The sequence below is a fragment of the Chinchilla lanigera genome, unplaced genomic scaffold, assembly GCF_000276665.1.
Source record: "Chinchilla lanigera isolate Chin_1 unplaced genomic scaffold, ChiLan1.0 scaffold00019, whole genome shotgun sequence".
NCBI lineage: Eukaryota > Metazoa > Chordata > Mammalia > Rodentia > Chinchillidae > Chinchilla > Chinchilla lanigera.
The window spans coordinates 25,272,521-25,291,984 of NW_004955420.1; the positions used below are offsets into that span (position 1 = coordinate 25,272,521).

Genomic DNA, 19,464 nt, shown 5'->3' on the forward strand with positions numbered 1-19,464 from the left:
CCTGTGTGCAGGCCGGCCAGGACGCGGTCCTGGTTCCTCTCAGAGTCCAGAGGTCCAGTCCTGTCGCAGGCAGGGGTGCCCACTCTGAAGGGGACGGCGCTGGCCCGAGGTAGGAACTTCCAAACCAAGGAAGAGAAAGAATTAAAAAAATAACCCTCCCAGGCCGGCCGTGGTGGTGCACGCCTGTGATCTCAGCACTTGGGAGGCTGAGGCAGGAGGATCGATGCGAGCTGGAGACCAGCCTGGGCTGGAAAGTGAGCTCAAGGCCAGCCTGAGCTGCATATCGAGACCCTGTCTTAAGAAGACAAAAAACAAAACAAAACAAAACCTCCCATAAATGATCCAGTTAATCCGAAGGAGAGCACAGCCCTGCCCCGGGAGTAGGGTCCACATAAAGTGATGGTGCCCTGGCGTCTGAGGGGTCCCATCCCAGAAGTGATGGTCTGAGGGTGCTAGGTGAGTGGGAGATGAGACCACAAGGCTCAGCCCACTCTGGGCACTCCTGCCAACAGGTGGGCAGGACACATCCCTGGAGGCCAGTGTCTGGAGGTCCCGAAGCTGAGCAGGGCTGGGGGTCACCTGGACTCTGAGACGGCGCCTCCCCAGGCTCCTTCCTGACCTCCCAACCCCATCCCCCGCACAGCCGCCTGCCCGGCTCCGTCTCCCACCCTGAAGCCCCCTCTGGCCTCCATGCGAGGTGGGAACTCTTCTAAAGCCTTAGCAGACCTCGTTGCTCTCCCTCCCCATCACCAGCGGCTCCCAGTAGCCACAGGAGTGCTGTGTGCCCCTCCTCCGTGGCCTTCCAGACACCTGGCCTCTGCCCCTGCTGTCCCCTGCAGGTCACCGTAGCACCGGGGGGACCAGGTCCTCCCGATGGCAGGCGTGGCAGGACCTGCACCGCGGCTGCAGTGAGTTCCGAGCCCTGTCAGACAGACATGTGGCGGTGGGAGGAGTCCCCGGGATTAGGGTCCACCGAGAAAAGCCAGGGCTCAGGTGGGATGGGAAGGAGGCCTGGGCAAACCCCAGAGGCAGGGCCGTCTGCAGGGCTGAGCAAGGGCAAGGGTCGCATTCCAGCCAGAGCCTGGGCCAGCCACGGGATGGACTGGGCTTGGAGGGGCCCATGGGACGCTGGGACAGGTGGGCTGCAGGAGGTGAGCAGGGTGAGCGGGCGGCAGGTGCAGGTGCTTGGTGACCGCCGTGGCCTCAGACTCCTGACCCCCACAGCCCATCTCCCTGCCGGCCCTGGTGCTCCCCTGCCACCCCTTTGGGAGCTGGAGGCTGTGGACAGAGGGCTCCCTGCGCAGCCACCAGCCAGCCAAAGAGCTTTCTTCGGGCCTTTGGTCTGTCATCCTGGGGCCGCAGGAGGAGGAGTTCTTCCAAGTCGCCCAGTCTCCTATGGGCCTGGGTACAAGAGTGAACGGCTGACGTGGCAACAGTGTCGAGAAGGACAACAGGTTCAGACCAGATTCCCAAAGGGTCTGCTGGCTCCTGTGGGATCCCCACCAGTGTCTCCTTTTTTGGAGACAGACTTGCTATGTAGCCCAGGCTGGCTTTGAACTCCCAGTGATCCTCCTGCCTCAGCCTCCAGAGCGCTGGGATGACAGGTGTGCACCACCGCTCGCCTCCAGGCCCTGCCCTTGCTGAGAGATGAGACTCCTGGGTGAGCTCCCCCAAACCCCTCTGTGGCTCCCAGACCCCTCCCTCCTTGGAGTGAACCCCTGTTCAGACCACAGGAGGCCACACACCACTTCCTTTTCCTTTTTTTTTTTTTCCTCTTTTCCCATTTTTCCTCCTGGCCCAGCCCTGAGTGGGCAGCCACCCAACCGCCGGTCACTCAGTTCGTTGGTCTGGCTGCCTGTGCCCACAGGTCCACCCGGCGCTGTCACATGACCGTCTCCCACTCTTCCTGCAGCAGTGGGCGCGGCCGCTCCGGCCCCGAGGCCTCCTCATCCAGGCCTGAGCAGGAGCCGCGGAGGAACCCATTGTCCTTGGGGGCGGCCGTGGCGGCCCTTGTAGCCTCCATCGTCTCAGGCATTGGGGGCCCTGGCTTGGTGTGGCCAGGGAGCTGGCAGTGGCCATTGGTGGTGGCAGCAGGGAGCAGGCGGGGGCTGAGGGGCAGGCCGAGTCCCCCTCGGGGGCCGACGTTGGTCACACTCGTGTGAGACACCATTGGGCCGTAGCTGTAGCTGCTGCTCCCGCTGCGTGCCTTGCGCTTAAAGTCCAGTGCCAGTGTCCAGCGGCTCCAGGATTTCTTGATCTCAGCCTGTACCTGGGGGTGGCAGGAAGGTACCAGTCAGTTCTGCCCTTGGCCCCTCTGCCACGGTGCCCCCAGCTCCAACAGTGTCCTGTCCCTACCCCTGCAATGCCCCTGCAGCACTGAATGACTCATCACTGGACAACTGCACGGCCAAGCCCAATGCCTCCACCCTCAGATGCTGCCCCGTGGCAGGCAACTGGCCGCCCAGACCCCACAAGTCTTCAGTGGCCCGGGGATGGCTGTGCCCTCGGTCTGGGTTGGAGGATTCACGCAAGGGGCTGGGAAGACGCTCAGCCGGGCTAGAGACCAGAGTCCCCAGACCCCAGCACGCCCTGGGCCTCAGTCTTCCAAGAAGACCCGTTTCTGCCTTGGAACACCCCTGGGTAGTTGAGAGGAACAAAGAATGGGCAGAAAGGGCAGAGGGACAAGCGGAAGAGCTGGCCCTACCTCGTCGCATCGCCTGCCCCAGCGCTGCCCGCTGCTTACCTCACCGTTGCAGAAACAATATATGATGGCGACAAAAAATCCCTGTGGAGAGAGGCGCGTGGGGTCAGGGCCACGCCTGCGCCCTGTCCTCCCGGGCCCAGGGCCAGCGCCGCACCTGGAAGGAGTTGAAGAGCATCTCGTAGTGCATCTGGATCTGCCAGAGAGTCCCTGAGACCTCGGTGTAGGGCAAGGCCATGAAGACGGTGTAGTGGACGCCGAAGAGCGGCATGAGTACCAGCGTGGACTTGAGCAGCTTCCTGGCGACAGGGCAGGCAGGTCAGGTGTGACCCATCTCAGCAAGCACGGCCACCCTGCCGGTCCAGGCTCCAGAGACACCCGCGGGGCCAGCGGCACTGGCCACGGGGAAAGGATGACCCAGCCCACCCCGATGGCCACCACGAGGCTCCCTGGTTCTGAGAGGTATCCCCCAGTCACGAGTCTGTCCCCCTGTCCCCAGGCCCTCTGCACCTGCTGGTCCTCACTGGCCCTCCCTGCTACGAGCTCTTTGTGGGGAAGCCTTTGTCCCACCCTCAAAGTCTCCAACTCTGGTACAGGGGATGCCAGGTGGGCCCTGGGGGACTCCGCTGGTGTCAGCGCCCTCCTCCCCTTGTGTATGAGGTGCCGGCCATCAGAGACCCTGAAGTCCACACCCACTCCAAGGAGCTGAGACACGGTGTGCGAGCTCACCGGTACTGCTGCCGAGTGTCGCATCGGCCTGCGTTGGTCTCCCGCAGCTTGGTGGCCAGCACCCGGATGATGTTGATGAAGAGGATGAAGTTGAGCTGCAGGGGGAGGGAGATAGCATCTGGAGGTTGCGCCTCACAGCGTGGGGCAGGGGCTCTGCCACCCACATCCTTCCACAGGCTCTGCCGCTTCGTCTCTAGGTGGCCGTGCTTCCCTGTCTGGACTGGGTGGAGCGCTCACTGGTCGTCAGGCCTTTGGGGCTCTGATCCCCGAGGTCCAGAGAAGCCCCCTTACATCCTTGTCAGTGGTGTCCCTGGGGCCCGCACCCACGCTGCCACCCACCCCTGCTCACCACAACGGAGGCCAGGATGGGCACCTGGATGATCCACTTCTTGTGCCCGGAGCTCAAGTCCCAGCACCTGGGGGAGGTTGAGGCATCAGCACCCAGCCCCTCCTTACCTGGACGGGGTGGGGGTGTCGTGTACGGCCAGACCGAAAGCCACCCTCACAGGCCCCTGTGCCCCAAGGGCTCCTGGTTGGAATCGGGGGCCACTCAGTGCCAAGGGTGTTTCTGGCCTGTGTGGGCACCCAGGGCCCTTCTCCAGCTGGACCTACCCAGTGTTGGCCAGCGTGGCTCTGACACTGACCCACACAGCCACGAAGATGGCGGGCAGACCTGTGGGCACAGAGGGCATGGTATGAGGGGCTGATGGCTGGCTTCCTTCCTCACCACCCGGGCCTCACCTTTGGCACACGGGTGGCTCGAGACGGAGCCAAATCCCACATGCGCTGCCTAACAACTTCCCCTGGGGACTGCAGACCTTGGCACCCCACCTGCTCCTGTCTCCCATGCGGCTTGCCTGCTGGGCACACGGTGAAATAACCAGGTGCTACCCGCCTGCCCACGCTCAGCCAGTTGCTCCCCCCTTCCCAGAAGCTCACCGCCCTGCACACAGAGGAAGCCCATGAACGGAACTTTTCTCTCCCCTTACGATGCCCAGCCCTCCTGGGTGAGGCTGGCTGGGATAAAGGGCGTCCTCCTAGGCTAGAGGTCACAGGGAGCCCCAAGCATCCCGGCCTGGGCCAGCTCAGCTGCCTCACAGTGCGTTCGAGCAAGCTTTGCCTCTGGGAAGGGAGGCCCCCCTTCTGGGTCCGGTACACCCTTGGACAGGGTGTGACCCTGGTCTATGGTGGGAAAGACCTGTGACATTCCTGGGCCACGGCACCCGTGTACTTCCTGGTCCTCACGTTACCACCCAGGCACCTTGAGGCCCCAGCGCCTGTGCCAGCTCCTGGGAAGAGGCCAGGTGTCCCCAGCTCTGGGAGTTGCCCCTGGGGAGATCGGGCAGGGGCGGGTGTGTGCCAGGAGGCAGGAAGGCTATGACCCGAGGGCCTCTGGGTGCTGAACGTGAGAGGGCTGCAGCCACCCGACCCACTCCTCTGCAGCCTGGCCAGTCGCCCAGGAGCCCAGCCAAGCTCCTGAGCCGCCAACAATAACGGGCAATTATCGGTAACCAGATCCCAGGGCCCGTGGGGGGCTGGGGCTGGGAGGCGTGCGGAGACCTGGAAACCCATTCTCCAGAGCGGCTGCCGAGGCCCAGAAGGGCGAGGGGCCAGGCAGCGTGACAGGCGCTGGCCTGGCCCACGGGGCTCAGGCAGACAAGGCCCAGACTCCAGCGAGCCCCAGGCTGACTCTGACGCCAAACTCCACTCCGATCCCAAGCAGAACCTGGCCCTCAGCGTTTCTCTCTCCCTCTCGGTGTGCCTCACCAGGGTGACTCTGACCCCAGGTGAGCAGAAAGCTCAGGCCAGCTGACACCAGGTGAGCCCCCAGCCAGGGGACAGGACAGGCTGTCCCTCTCCCTTCCCACCGGGCCTGGCCGGCGTACCCCAGCCGAAGACTGTGAAGCCCCACAGGTACTTCTTCTCAGAGAAGAAGGCCATGAAGATCAGGCTATGCAGGTAGAGCCCTTCCACCAGAATCCAGTAGTAGTTGGTGGCCAGGAAGTAAAGGAAGAAGGTCACCGCCACCCGGCAGCCCACCTAGGAGATCAGCTACGTTAGCCAGGGAGCAGGGCCTTAGCTGGGGACATCAGGGCTGGGCAGGCAAGAGGGCAGAGCAAGCATGGGGCAGAAGGTGCCTTCGAGCAAGGGGGTGGGGTGGGCCCATGGGAACCCTAGGACAGGAGATGCCACCGAGCAAGGAGTGGCTAGGGGCCCCGGGTGGCAGGAGCACGGAGACACGAGGCCCTGGGCAGCAGGGTTGGGAGCAGAGCTGAGGCTTGGGATCTGAAGGGAAGGTGGTAGCGGGGATGACTAGACACGCAGGCACAGGGCGTGCAGGCGAGGTGGCTGGGTTGGGCACTCACGTAGCCAGCGGCGGGCGGTGGTGGTGCTTGGGCCAGGACATGCAGCTCCTGCTCGGTGAGGCGCTCCGCCTCGTCCAGCGTGAAGCCAGAGTACAGCACCGCATCCTTCACGAAGATGCTGGCGGCGCGCAGCATGAAGGACAGGAACATGTGCATGTGGATGTAGTTGCGCGTGCAGTGGAGCCGCCTGCGAGCATGTGACGTCACCGCAGGTAGGGGCGCGGTGGACAAGACACTTTACACGGGTAGGTGCAAGCCCTGGCCACGCCCACACCACGCCCACTTCTGAGTCACTCCAACCTTCCAAGGCACCACTGCTCTGGGCCAAACCACGCCCACATATCACCCCCCACCCAACAACTATTCTTCCCTACATCCCATGCGGCCCCAAACTCTCGCCACGCCCACCAAAACCTCGCCCAACCCACACTCACCGGCCCCACAGGCCTGTTGCCCTCACCAGACCACGCCCACTTCCCCCCCTCGCCCCACCACGCCCATATCACATGCCCCGCCCCTTCCCCCACCCACCTAAAGTAGGCCAGGATGAGCACAGCCACTGTGAGGGAGGCCAGCGACATGGAGTAGCCCACGGTGTAGATCATGCCCAGGCGGTCAAACACCTCCTGTGCAGGAGGAGAGACACCGTCAGGTCAGACAGCTGGGACTCATGAGGTGAGCTCGCGTTAAGGGTTAGGCCCCGGCTCAGTCCGCTGGAGGAGGCTGAGTGAGGGTCACTTATGGGGTGGAGGCCGCCTTCCTGCTGTCGGGCTGGGGAGGGAAGGGCTCGCACCCGCTCCCGAGTCTCGTTGGTCAGGAACTTGAGGCATTCGGTGTAGTTGGCCCACGTGCGATTGTGCCCGGGTACCACCTCCCAGCTGCCGTTGCGGTCGCAGCGTCGGTAAGCGTGGCCTGTAGGTCACAGGAGGGTCAGGGAGGACAGAGGACCCTGAGATCCAAGCCCAGCACCCTGGGAACCACCTGGGGCGCCAGCCTTACCTTTGTGATTGAAGTCGTAAATGTAGTCAGGACAGGGCACAGCCACCACCTCACCCGGAGCCCCCAGCGGCCAGCACACGATGTAGTCCCACTCGGGCAGGCAGGGTCGGCCTGTGCCGAGACAGACAGACAGGGTAGGGGACACCAAGGGACCATCAGATCCCCGCAAGACCTGGGACAAGTGCAGCCCAGGCCTGCCAGCGTCAAGCAGGAGCATTCCAGGGAGGGTGTACTGGGCCCTGACTTCCTGCTGTGCCTGAAGCCACCTGGCCCAACAGGTACTGGCCCTGGCCCCATCTTCCAGGTGGTCTGGAGAAGACCAAGAGAAATGGGTGACAGCCCTCAGCCAGGCCACTCTCCTCTCTGTCCCTGGTCTGGCTTCCAGTGTCTCGGTGCGCATATTCCCTCGGAGGGGTGGCTCCCTAAGGATCTTCTCCAAGGGCCATGGACAGCAGGCAGAAGTCTCACTTCTACTGCCTGCTGGACTGCTGGAGGGCTCCTGACCTTACACCGGTGCTGCTGCTCTGTATTTCCGTTTCCTCATTTGGAAGCTGGGCTTGACCTGTACTTCTGCCCACTTCTAAGGTCACCCTGAGGCCTGGCAGGAGACTCCCAGACCACTCACGGGGGATATAATCCCCCAAAGCTAAGTGCTGACCAATGGTGACATCCCAAAGCAGCGTGACTCGCCCCATTTCAGGTCCCCAGGCTCACTGCAGAGATGCTGAGTGAGCCTAGAGGGTCCCCGGGCCCTGCACAGTCCACGCTCTGCGCCTGCACGCCATCAGTCCCCCCTCCCCCGCTGCAGGCACTGCAGTTGTCCTCCAACCACAGGACTCTCCAGCCTCCCTGGACGGCTGCCTTGACGGCCGCACCCGCCCAGCTTGGTGAAAGGCTCTCTGTCCTGGGCGCCATATTCTCAACCCCACCCGGCCAGGCTCACAATTCCCTCTGGTCCCCAGGGAGCCACAGGGTGACCACAGACTCCCAGATGTGGCCCATCTGGAATCCGCTGCCCACCCGGCCGGTTCTAACCGGCCCTGTGGCCACAGCTTGGGCTGTGTTAAGTCTCTGCTCACCTCCCTGAGGGATGATCAGCCCCTCCTCTTCTCCCCTCCTGTCCCACTGTCCTGGGCCCGCCCCTCTGTGGCTGCCCTACTATCTTACTCTGTCATGTGACCCTCCCCACTGTGTGTCACCCTATACCTCCTCCGCCAGCCCCAGACCGTCAGACTGTGCCTCCCGGCCCCCTCTGTCTGATTTTGTGTCTCCCCACTTCTCTCCCTGCCCCCGTCTCCCAGCATTCTGTTCTCTTTCTCTCCACGTGGCTGTACAGGTCCCTTCCCGTGTGCCTGCCTCTCTGCATGCCAGGCTGTCTCTTCCCAGCCCCTGCCCTGCTTCTTGGGGAAGCGGCTGTGGCCCCTTCCTTTCCACAGGAACTCACGACCGATGGGGACAGGTGACTCAGAAGGATGCTGGGAGCTGACGTACCTCGGAGCCTGCTGCCAGCGGACACCTCCTTGTCCTCCTTGGACTCGGGGTAGAGCTTCGAAGACACTTTCTCTTTCTTGGGCTTCCCAGATGTGGATGCGGAGGTCCATCCCTTGTCTGATTCCATTATGTTGGCTGCAGAAATCAGGGCATTTGCGGCTGTCAGGGGCTGCGGAAGCAGAGCTGGGTGGATCCCAGTTTCAGACACCTCCTTGGACCATGGAGTCTGTCCCCTGCCCAGAGACCAGGGCAAGGATGTGCTTCACAGAAGGTCAGGTGCTTGGCAGGTGGAGAGTGAGGGGGCAGAGGATGTGCTAGAGCGAGCGCAGGTGTGGTGTGCATCTGCGCTGGGAGGTCGGGCAGTCAGGGCCTGGGGGCTTCGGGTCGGGAGAGTCACCAAACAGATACCAAGGCCTGGACGGATGTCACGAGACCCCATCTCCCCTGCCAGGACAGGGACTCAGGGAGGACAGGGAGAGAGACCTGCCCCAGGCGGAGTCAGGCTGGTGCTGCCCCTCCCCTTACAGTTCCCATGGCAACGACCACACCCTTGTCCCTCTGTCCCCACCACTCTCCATCCAACCCCACAGACAGACGCTCAGGTGGCCTTTTTTCCCCCTCATAATAGTGGGTGTCTAACCCAGGGCCAAGCATGGCTAGGCAAGCACTTACTATGGGGCTATGCCCCAAGCCTTCTTAAATTTTAATTTTCATTAAGTTGCCCAGGCTCACAACAAACTTGTGATCCTCCTGCCTCAGCTTCCCATGTAGCTGAGATTATAGGGTTTGTCACTGTGCCTGCCTGCATGGCATCATGTAAGACCTCTCCCTCCTTACGGCCCAGCCTTGGGTAGCCCTTCCTTCAGGAAGCCCATGCTGCTGGGCCTGGCCCCTGGGCTGACAGAGATGCTGGCCTGCCTTGGGGCAGTGTGGCCTTCCAACCACCCTACATGCACCTCTGGGACGGTCCTGGCTCTTCCGTCCCCTCCCAGTCTGTCTTCTAAGGATGTGCAAGGAGGTGAAGGTGTCTGAGGGTTTGACGACTGGCATGAGGGGCAGCACAGGGGCCTGAGCACAGGACCTAGCTGATTGCGCTCTTGTCTACCCACCCTATTTCCGGTGCCCACTTCCCACAGTCCCCTCTATTGGGCCCACTCCTGCCAGGCTCCTTGAGGCCCTTCAGCCTCACCTGCCCCGCCCACCTCGTTTAGCCCCACCCACCTGCCGTCCGCAGGACTTCCTTGAGCAGCTTGTCGCACTGGGCCTGGGCTCGATGCAGCAGGTAGATCTGTTCCTCTTTGGTGAAGACGTCATCTGCATCTACCTGCACAGGCAAAGGTCACACTGCAGGCAGCAGGAGACCGCCGGGCCAAGTTTGGGTACTTGGGCCTGACCCTCCTAAGGACTCCCTTCTGCAAAGGTCCTCCCTCTGGGGAACGCAGAAAGTGGGCTGCACCTGGGAGATCCGCTTATGTAACTTATTTTCTCTTCTCTTTTTCTGGGGTACTGGGAATCGAACCCAGGATCTTCTCACTGAGCTACATCCTCAGTCCTTTTTATTTTTTATTTTGAGACAGGGTCTCATTAAGTTAAGTTGCCCAGGCTGGCAGTCCTCCTGCCTCAACCTCTCCCTGCTGGGATCACAAGTGTGCACAATGTTCCCGGCTTGGAGCTCCCACTTTACAGATGGGAAGCTGTGGCACCCGAGAGAGCCTGCTCATCAGATGGGAGACCACGGCACTGTCCCCTCCCTGTCCACCAGTAACCCTGGACCCTGGGCCACATTCTCTGTCCGGTCTGCTCCCTTGGGGCACACGGGAATGCATGGAATGTCCCAGAGTGAGTCCTCACAGGACTGACTGCTGGGGGCCCGGCCTGGATGGGATGCGGGAGAAGGGCTGGACCCCAGGGAGACGAGCCCAGCCGGCCCTGGACAAGGGGAGTCACCGGTCTCCACCCAGTCCGGGATCCCCGTCAGCACTTTTCCCAGGGAAGGCTGGGCACCTTGGCCTCCTCGCCTAGAGTCTCTTTAGAGTGACCCGATCAAGAGCTGCTGGGAAGCTGCTGGGGCTGGGCAGCGTGGCACCCCTGAAGCTCCCTGCCTCCCGCCTCGAGCCCCCCTCAGCCACAGGCCTTTGTGCCTGCTGTTTTCCGGCAGGAACCACCTTCTCTTTCTTATTTTTCTGAGGCAGGGTCTCACTATGGAATCCAGGCTGGCCTCGAACTTAAGTGATCTTCCTGCCTCAGCTACCCCAGTGCTGGGATTACAGGCGTGTGACACCTGGTGCGAATATTCTTCTTTCACCCCTCGACCCTGTACTCCCACTGGGAATCGCCCTGCCCGCACTCATTGCAAGGAAGGAAAGGCAGCACCGTGGGGGGTGAGGGCTTGGCCCAGGCGGCAGCTCAGGAGGGAGAGGGGCTGAGCCCGCAGGCAGCAGCCCAGCACTGCAGTGGCTGTCCTCCCCTGCCGGGACAGGGACTCGGGGAGGACAGGGAGGGACCCACAGGGATGCGTGCATCCCGAGACCCAGGGATGCCCCGGACGCCCCTCCCAAGGTAGGGCCATGTGCCCTCAGACCCCAGCGCAGGACCACGGCCCCTGCTGGACACCGCAGAGCACAGTCCGCATGCCGCTGGAGACAGGGAGGAAGGAGGCGGCAGGGAGGGCGGCGGCCCGGCCGACCAGGGAGCCCGGTTGCAGGAGAAGTTAATTGACCGCGTCTCTTGGCGGCAGCAGCGAGGGCTCCCAGGCCAAGGAGTCTCCAACTGGCTCGAGGCGGCTCTGCTGGTTTCACTTAGCGAGGGACGTGCGTGCGTGCGTGTGCTTGTGTCTGCGCATGCGCGTGGCCACGCACACGCTCAGCGGCTGTGTGCCCTCCCGGGGATTCCCACGTGGGCGCCCTCCGGCAAGAAAACTGGGGCCTGGAGCCCAGCGTGCTTGTGAACGCACGTGAGTGGCATGGTCGGAAAATACAGTGCCCACTTACATTTAGAACATTATTGCAGCACAAGGCACACTGTCCTGAATCCCCCTCAAAATGCTCCCCCTCACTTCCAACAGGATCACCCCGCGGTCCCCGCCACTTCCTGAAGCAGTCCTGCAGTCCTCCGTCTTTAGTTTCGCTGTTGCGGCAGCCTCAGTGTCCTGAATCAATTCAAAGCAGTTCCCCTTCATGGCCATTTTGACTTTAGGACGAGCCAGAGGTCTCATGGTGCCAGATCCGTGTTTTTCCACAGAATCCTGTTTTTACGAGCCCGCGTGTCCATCAGATGGCACTCAGCAGGGGCACTCACGGTATTTCTGATCACGCTTTTTAAAGGCCCTCAGAAAAGAGGGCTCCGGAACTGCTTCAGACTGTGGCAAGAAGGGTGGGCTAAGCATGTCTGAAGTGAGGGGAGGATTTTGAAAGGAATTTATCTTTCACTGTAATAAATATTTATAACATTCACTGTGACTCTCATCACACCTCGTGCGTGTATGTGTGCGCGCACGCGTGCACATGCATATGCATGCATGCTCGGACATGTCTGTGGGCACAGTCCCGTGTCTGCTCCTGAAAGCATGCGGCATGCTTAATGTTCACACCCGCCAGTCTGTGATCCTCCGTGATCTCAGCTGGACCTGGCACCTACAGGACCCCGCGGAGCGGCGTCCCACGTACTGACCAGCAGCCCCTCAACTCATCCTCCCCTGCCTCCCACCACAGCCCACGGAGATGGCTGGGCAGCCTGACGGGCTGAAGGAGGATGCCTTGACTTGCCAGGTTTGGGGCCGCCAAGACTAACCCGAGTCTCCTTGTCCCCGACACTGGGGATCCCTGCCCTCCCCACCTGGTTGCAGCCCCCATTTCACTGGCGGTCCATGGCTGTGACTAACGCCTCCAGCGACAGCTGCCATCCCCAGCACAACCACCAGGAAGGCCATCGGCGCCAGCACCCCCGCCACCCCTCAGGCCACACCAGTCCCACCGTGAGCACTGCTGTGACCATCAGCACCATCACAGCGGGCACACCTGCCGGCACCATTCCACCAAGCCATCGCCACCATGAAGCCCCCGCCAGCACCACTGCCCCCCACCTTTGCCATCTCCTTCCCTCAAGCCCTCCCTGCGCCCCTCCCGAGTCAGAGGACACCGTTTCCCGAAGCTCCTGGAAGCTCTTGAAGCCTGACCGGTGCCCACCCGTCCCCATCTTGCTGACACCGGAACAGAAGACAGCAGATGGACCAGAGTGAGGCAGGCGGCCGTGGGTAGAGAAATGACCAACACCCCCTCCCTCGGGGCCAGGAGGGTCCCCCCTACTCTCCCCACGGCCAGGAAGGGGCAGGCTATGTGCTCCCAGCACCCCCTGGGGCCCCAACTTCTTCACTCATCCACAGGGATGGTGGCCTTGCTTCTGGTCTCCCTGGGCTTTATTTATTATTATATTTCATTTTGGTTTGCAACACTAGGGATTGAATCCAGGGCCTCTGCACCGAGCTACATCCCCAGCCCTTCAGTTTTTATTTTGAGGCAGGATCTCAAATCATTAAGTGCCCAGGCTGGACTCAAATTGGCAATCCTGCCTCAGCCTTCCAGAGTGCTGAGATTAGAGGCATGCACTATGGTGCCTGGTTTCCCTGGGCTTCAGGACGAATGCAGGTGAGAGGTAGGAAAGCATGGTCCCAAGGAGAAGGGGTCACCCCAGCTCTAAGCCTCAGAGCCCCTCCTGGACACCTCCCCTCTTCCTCACTCACACTTTCTGCTTCTCCAGGGAGCCTAGAGCACAAATCCCATGCCCACCGTCCACCAGCTCTGTGGCTTTGGCTTCAAGGTTCCCTGGGGGACAGGGCTCTGCTATCACCAGTGCAGGACCTGACAGCCATCCCTCCTGGCCCCTGCCCCTCCATGCCTGCCGGTGCTCCAGACCAGGGCCCCTCTGTAGGGGCTACCTGCAGCTGCACCAAGGTCTTCATCTAGCGGGGATGGGGGCAGTATGTTGGGGTGCTGGCTGGTCCCCAGCTCTAGCTGGCAGAGGAGAGTCGGGTGCTGGTGTCTGGAGCAAGGTGGTGCATGGTTCCAGCAAAGCCAGGACATACCTGGCTAAGAGGAGACACGCCTTCTGCACCCCACCTTCAGGGTCTACTCCTGGGAGACGGGTAGACTGGGTAGATGACAGAGTCTAGGGGTTACAGCAAAGGGGAGATGGCTTGGGGGACCTCGGGGAGAGCTGGGGGCAGGAAGTAGGAGGGTACAATGCTTTCAGGGTGAAGGACATCCCAGTGACTCCATGGATCTGCCTAGGACTTGCTAGGATTTAGGGTCCTGCCAGGTCCCCCAAATCTGTGCTTGGGGGCCATGGGCCCCTCCGCTGCCTGCATCCTGAGTAAGGAGGGTTTCTTCCCAGGGATAAGGGAGAGATGCCCCCCACTCCAGGGGGCAGCCCCTCCCTGTCATCCCCACTCCTGCAACCCTTCTCCCCCGTGCCTTCGGCTTGGCCTCACTCCAGGGCGCAGAGGAGTTGGATCAGCAGCCACTGAGATCAGTCTGCACATCTGGGGCCTCAGATGAGGCCTGGAGGGCTGGGGCTGGCTCCCGGCCAGGCGTCACTTTGTCCAAACCCACTGCTGACAGGGCCACCCAGTGCTACCCCCAGGTACCCTGCAGCCCCCCGGTCCTCCGTGGTCTCAGATTAGGGCTGTGACGCCCTAGGACCCAGCTGTCATAGGACTGTCCTCGGTCCTGCAGCACGCACGCACACACACGCGGGCAACACGGCCGACCTCAGCCCTGAGCTGGCAGAGCAGGGTGGCAGGCAGCTTGGAACATCGAGTTGGCATTCGCGGGGCTCCAGGCAGGCGCAGGAACAAACACAGAAGCTGTCATCCCCGGGAGAGAGTGTCTGTGGTCGAGACACCCAGTTACGTTTTGTTACTTCCTTAGTTCAGAGCCGAAAAGAAGAGAAGCCATCTGCTCCCGGCCCTCCTCTTCCTACCCACGCCTGTCCCCAGGGGCTGTCCCCTAACTCAGCTCCCAGGGACCCCGCAGAGCAAGGGGTGGTGGGAGCTGGGATGGCCTGGTCACGGCGAAGGAGCTGGCACGAAGGCGGTGAGCTGGCACGCGAACCGTGGCTGACGATCGTGTGGGACAGAGCGGGTCCACGCCCCTCACTCCCTTCCCCTCTGCAAGTTCTTTATCTGCTGCTGGTGACCCCAGACTTGCTGGAATTCCCCCCTCCCACCACATCCCCCAATATACAAAAGGGGACACTGAGGCCAAGGGGCAGTTAGAAAGAGGAGGGCCAGGAATGGAGAGGAGCAGCAGCCCCTGCGAAAAGGGGAAAAAAGCCGAAGTTCCCAGCCACACAGGCCCACGGTGCCAGCGGCAATGTCATTTCCCAGAGTCCTTTGCTGCACCAAGCAAGTGTCTCTGCAACCTGCACCGAAGTCTTCACCTCCGGGACGGGGCAGTGTGTTGGGATGGTGGCTGATCTCCAGCTCCAGCTAGCAGAGGAGAGTTGGGCACTGGTGTCCATAGCAAGGTGGTGCACGGTTCCCGCAAAGCCAGGACAAACCTTGCTAACAGGAGACGCGCCTGTGACCTCATGGCCTTCCTGCACCCCACCTTCAGGTTCCACTCCTGGGACCTGCGCTGGCACCCCATGGCGACTGTGTGCCAGCTGGCCAGGGCTCTTCCCTCGCCCCTTGCTGCCCTCTGTCTGTCTGTCTGGCCCGAGCAGGCTGGGCCGGGCTCCTGTCCGCCACCGCTGACAAGTGCTGACTTCTCCTCCCCCTCGCCAGGCCTTCCTGAACAGGCTGTCTGTCTTCGGGCCGGCAGGCACTGTGACGCCTCTCATCGCAGCCAGCCAGCGTGGCTGCCGCGGGGGCAGGCAGCGGGACGGAGCGGGGATGCGGAGCTGGCTGCTGGGACGGGTGGATCTTCACACGCAGCCAAGCTGGGCCAGGAGGATGGAGGATGGAGGATGCAGGGCCTTCTGAGCACGGCTGGTGGGCAAAGCAGGGTCCTCGGGTCTCGCCTCCGACACAAGCCCAGAGCTGGACTTCCTAGGGCTTAGGAGGTCCCCAGTGCCTCTACGGAGCTGAGCAACTTTGCTTCCTCTCCAGCTACGCCACCATCTGCGGACGATTCTGGGGGGCTGCAGAAGCCCCACCCTACCTTTTATTTTTTCTGGTTGCCCCCTCCTTTCTCCCTCTCTCTCTCTGAAATAGCTCCCTTCCTGATGTGGCGGCTGGACAACCAGGGAGTGTCCCCAGAAGGCCCACGACAGGAATCTGGGGGAGGCCGCTTGACGCCTCATTAAAACATTCCGAAGAAAACCGAAGTCCCGGGAGGGCTGGGCAGTGCTGGGCACCGGGGTGGGGAGGAGGGGAGGATGTGTTTAAGGGCAGGTGATATAAAAAGCCTCGACAAATCAATACGCGCAGGATAAATAACCCATAGGAAGATGAGCAGTGGCTTGGAGCAGGCTGTCTGAGAAGGTGGATAATAAATAAGCATGAAGTCCAAAAATCATTGCTCATTGGTACATTACCAGGAAAGAGTTGCCACTGTTCTCTTATCAGGATGCAGAGTGGAACAAAGAACCCCTCCCCGCCAATCCTAGGAGAGATCGAGCGGGCTGGGGAGAGGCCCTCCCTGTCAGTCCTGGTGAGTTTGAACCGGCAAAAGCTTTTTAGAGGGCTATTTGTCCAGACCTATTAAAATAAGAAATGTGCATGCTCTCAGACCCAGCAAAGACGAAATCTAGAAATATCCTACAGGGAAATAGTCACATGGGGACACAAGAGGGCATTTCAAGGAGCTTCCGTGCCACTGCCTAGAACCTTCTCTCACACGCACACGAGTGCACTTATAAGCAGAGAACAACGATGTAGAAACAATCTAATGTATGTTCTGAGGAATGCTTTATGAAGCTCCCATATTGGAATACTATGCAGCATTTAAAAAGGTAAATGTATATATTGGCATGCAGGTGTCCAAGATGGACCTCTAAGCAAAACACTGAGACTATTTTACACCAACCAGGGAAATAAACGGAACACAACAGAACAAAGCCATCATCTCCTTGCCTTGTCCAGAATGGCACCACTTATAAACAGGAAAGGAGGTCTGAGAATGCCCCACCCTCAAAGTGTCTTAAAAGTGGTTTCCTCTAAAGCAGACCTGTCATCCCAGAACTCAAAAGGCCGAGGCAGGGGGATCACTGTGCGTTTGAGGCCAGCCTGGACTACATAGCGAGAGAGACCCTGTCTCAAAACACAGACAAACCCCACAGCTTTCACCGAGAAGGGGGACAGGGCTTGGATGTCACCAAGGAGGATTTCTTCTCTTTCATCTGTATTAGCTGACTCTTTTGTAAGAATGAACGTATCAGGAATGAGTTATAAAATTGCAAATAAAAAAATAAAAGTTAAAAAACTCAGAAGGATCTTGTTTTTAAAAAAGAAAAAGGAAGAAACAGAAAAAAAATGCAGAGTGAGACCCTGAGGTCTCCTGCCAGAAGCAGCTCTCTTGCTCTGCATTGGAGAAAGGAGTTCAGAGCAGGAGCAGGAAGCCCTAGGCTCAAATCCCACCTCTTTGCCACATACCCATCAATGGCTGGGTGAACAGGGGATGAGAAAAAATTGTGACCCACTCAGGCTCAGAATCTGGGGACGGTCACTGCTCAAGACCTCTTGACACCTTCCCGGGGCAGCTAAGGAACATCCGAGGCTGCCGCAAGCCAAGCCTCTGTGCTGGGGGTGTCCTTAAGACACCGCTGCCCCGGGGGGAGCCCACCCTTTGCCTCCTCCCCAGAGTCTGTGGTCCGTCCCCTCTGGACCTCTGCCTCCTCTTCCCTGAAGGTGCGGGAAGAACCAGCTGAGGCCGAGCACAAGCGCCCGTTCTTCAGCTCATCGCGGCACCCCCAGGCACCAGGTCTCGGAAGAGGTGAGTACTGTCAGTCACAGGCCCGGCTGGGCAGGGAGCACACGGGTTCTGGGCCAGCTGAGGCTAGTGGGCTTGGTGGGTACCAGTACAGATCAGGACAGAAACGTTCCTGCTGGTTCCAGCGAGCCAGGGCCCCGGAGGACTCCCCTTGGGCTGCATCCCGACGGTCCCTGCCCCAATAAAGTCCAGACTGTCTGGCATCCCTCTTGCCACCCTACCCTCAGCCTAGGCAGGACAACCCTCTGCACACAGCTCGGCTTCCATACAGAGCAGCGTGGGGCTCTAGGGACTCCGGCCATCCCCCGAGGAGACACACAGGGCTTGGCACTTGGTTAGCATGAGATAAACAACAATCACAGTGGTTGTGTAATTTGGGTCCAAAAACAATGCGGCCAGCTGGCCATGGTGGCACACACCTGTAATCTCAGCACCCTGGGAGACAGAGGCAGGACGACTGCAAGTTCTAACCCAGCCTGGGCAACTCAATGAGATCCTGGCTCAAAAATAAATAAATAAATAAATAAATAAATAAAATTTAACAGCGGAGAAGCACATGGCTCGGTCCCGGGAAGAGTAAGCTGGCTGGTGCGTGTTGATCAGTGCTTAGAACTGTGTTGGGAGGGAGCAAGGACGGAGGTGTTAAACAAGAATCAGAAAACAACAGACCTGGGGGCACGCACGCTCACAGCGCATGCACACCCGCGTGCCCAGCATGCAGCACAAGGCACGTGCAGACCCCCAGCTTCAACTCACACGAACGCACGCGTGGGCTCAGACACACAACCCCAGAGACCCCGACGAACTCCACACCTAGGCCCAGAGTCGCATCAGCCCAGGGGTGCACTTCCAGGACACCGCCCTGCCCCCCCCCATCGCCCTGTCCACCCCACGCACACACCGTGCCCAGGTGGGGCACAGGCAGGGCTCACGCAGGGCTTAGCTCCTCTATTTACAAGTCCTCTTTTGGGGAGAGACCTTAGGCTTTGGGACCTGTGCTGGACCAGAACTGAGAACAGGGGACACTGGTGACGGGGGTGCGCAGAGGGGCAGAGTCTCATGGGGGGATGCTAGCCAATGCTTCTCTGATACACTCTTACAAATGGGACAAACGAGGTGTGCAGAGGGACAGCCTAAGGTCACACAGCGCTGGGCAAAGCTGGGGGACCCCAGGCTCCTGCCTCCCAGCTGCAGCTCTGTTGGTGGTGCTGGGACCCGCTGCTGCTCAGAGCCCTCTCTTGAGAGCAAGGGTCGCACCCTGCCTGGGGTAGGGGTCGGGGCAGGACCGGCTGGTGCTCCCCAGGGAACTCCCAGGCCCCGGCCCAGGAGGAGACTGTGCAGTCTCCAGCGCTCTCCCCCTGCGGTCTCTGCATTTGTGTCTTGGTGCTCCGGGGTGCTCTCATCCCCACGCCCCTTTGTTTGTCTCTGGCTTTCTGGGCCACTCTGCGGTCTTCATCTCCCCAGGGATCTCTTCATACACCGGGAGGCCCCTCCAGCACCCGTCTCCCGCGGAGGTGCACCTCGCCCTCCACACCCACCACACCTACCTCCCGGGGCAGACAGCATCCACCCTGGGTAAAGCAGGCCACCACGGTGCACGCGCGCGTGGGTCTGAAAGTGTTTGGGACAGCAGGAGGGGGCCCTAAACTCTTCCCTTGCCTGGGGAGTCCTGACCTCCGTCCCCCACCCCCCCGCTTTGCGTGCCGAATTTCCAAGACTTGAGGAAGGCAGAGGCCCCCAAATCCCAGTCTTCGAGACTCCCCAACCAGAGTCAAAGCCCGGATCACACAAGGCTTTCTGCTGGATCACACTGTCACCTCCGAAGGCGACACCCCAAACTGTGTGTGCTCATAGCAGCAGCGAGTAAGAAAGCCCCAACCACAGATTTCCAGTCATGGAACCCCAAACCCAAGTTTCACAACTGGGAGGCTCCAGGCATCTGGCACAGACACTCCAGAAACTCCGAAGAGAGCAGCAGGAACCGAGAACCAGGGCGCGAGGGCGGCCACCACCCGAAGGTCAGATGCCTGGAGGGACCGAGACTCGGCCGTAGACCCTCCCGGGGGAGCCCCGAGCCGCGCCGGGACCGTCCCGAGGGTGGCCCGCGTGCGCGGCGAGCGACTTACCAGCGCGTACGCGGAGCTGAGCACCGGGCAGCAGAGCAGGAGCGCCAGGCCGGGAGCCATCCGGGCGGCCCCCATCGCCGCCGCCTAGGGCCGCGTCCCTCGGGGCAGCCGCCGCCGGCCCTGCT

At 61.0% G+C, this 19,464-nt stretch overlaps 1 protein-coding gene across 1 annotated transcript; it reads right to left on the reverse strand.

The window, feature by feature from the left end:
• Positions 1–1,748: 1,748 nt before the first annotated feature.
• Pth1r (parathyroid hormone 1 receptor) lies at positions 1,749–19,464 on the reverse strand (the record flags this gene model as incomplete). Its single annotated transcript, XM_013513585.1, is given in 14 exon segments — positions 1,749–2,269; positions 2,744–2,785; positions 2,859–3,000; positions 3,431–3,525; positions 3,780–3,846; positions 4,043–4,103; positions 5,317–5,470; positions 5,797–5,983; positions 6,328–6,422; positions 6,590–6,708; positions 6,796–6,906; positions 8,287–8,421; positions 9,508–9,610; positions 19,340–19,464. Coding segments are annotated over 14 exon segments (1,773 nt in total). The 3' UTR covers positions 1,749–1,882.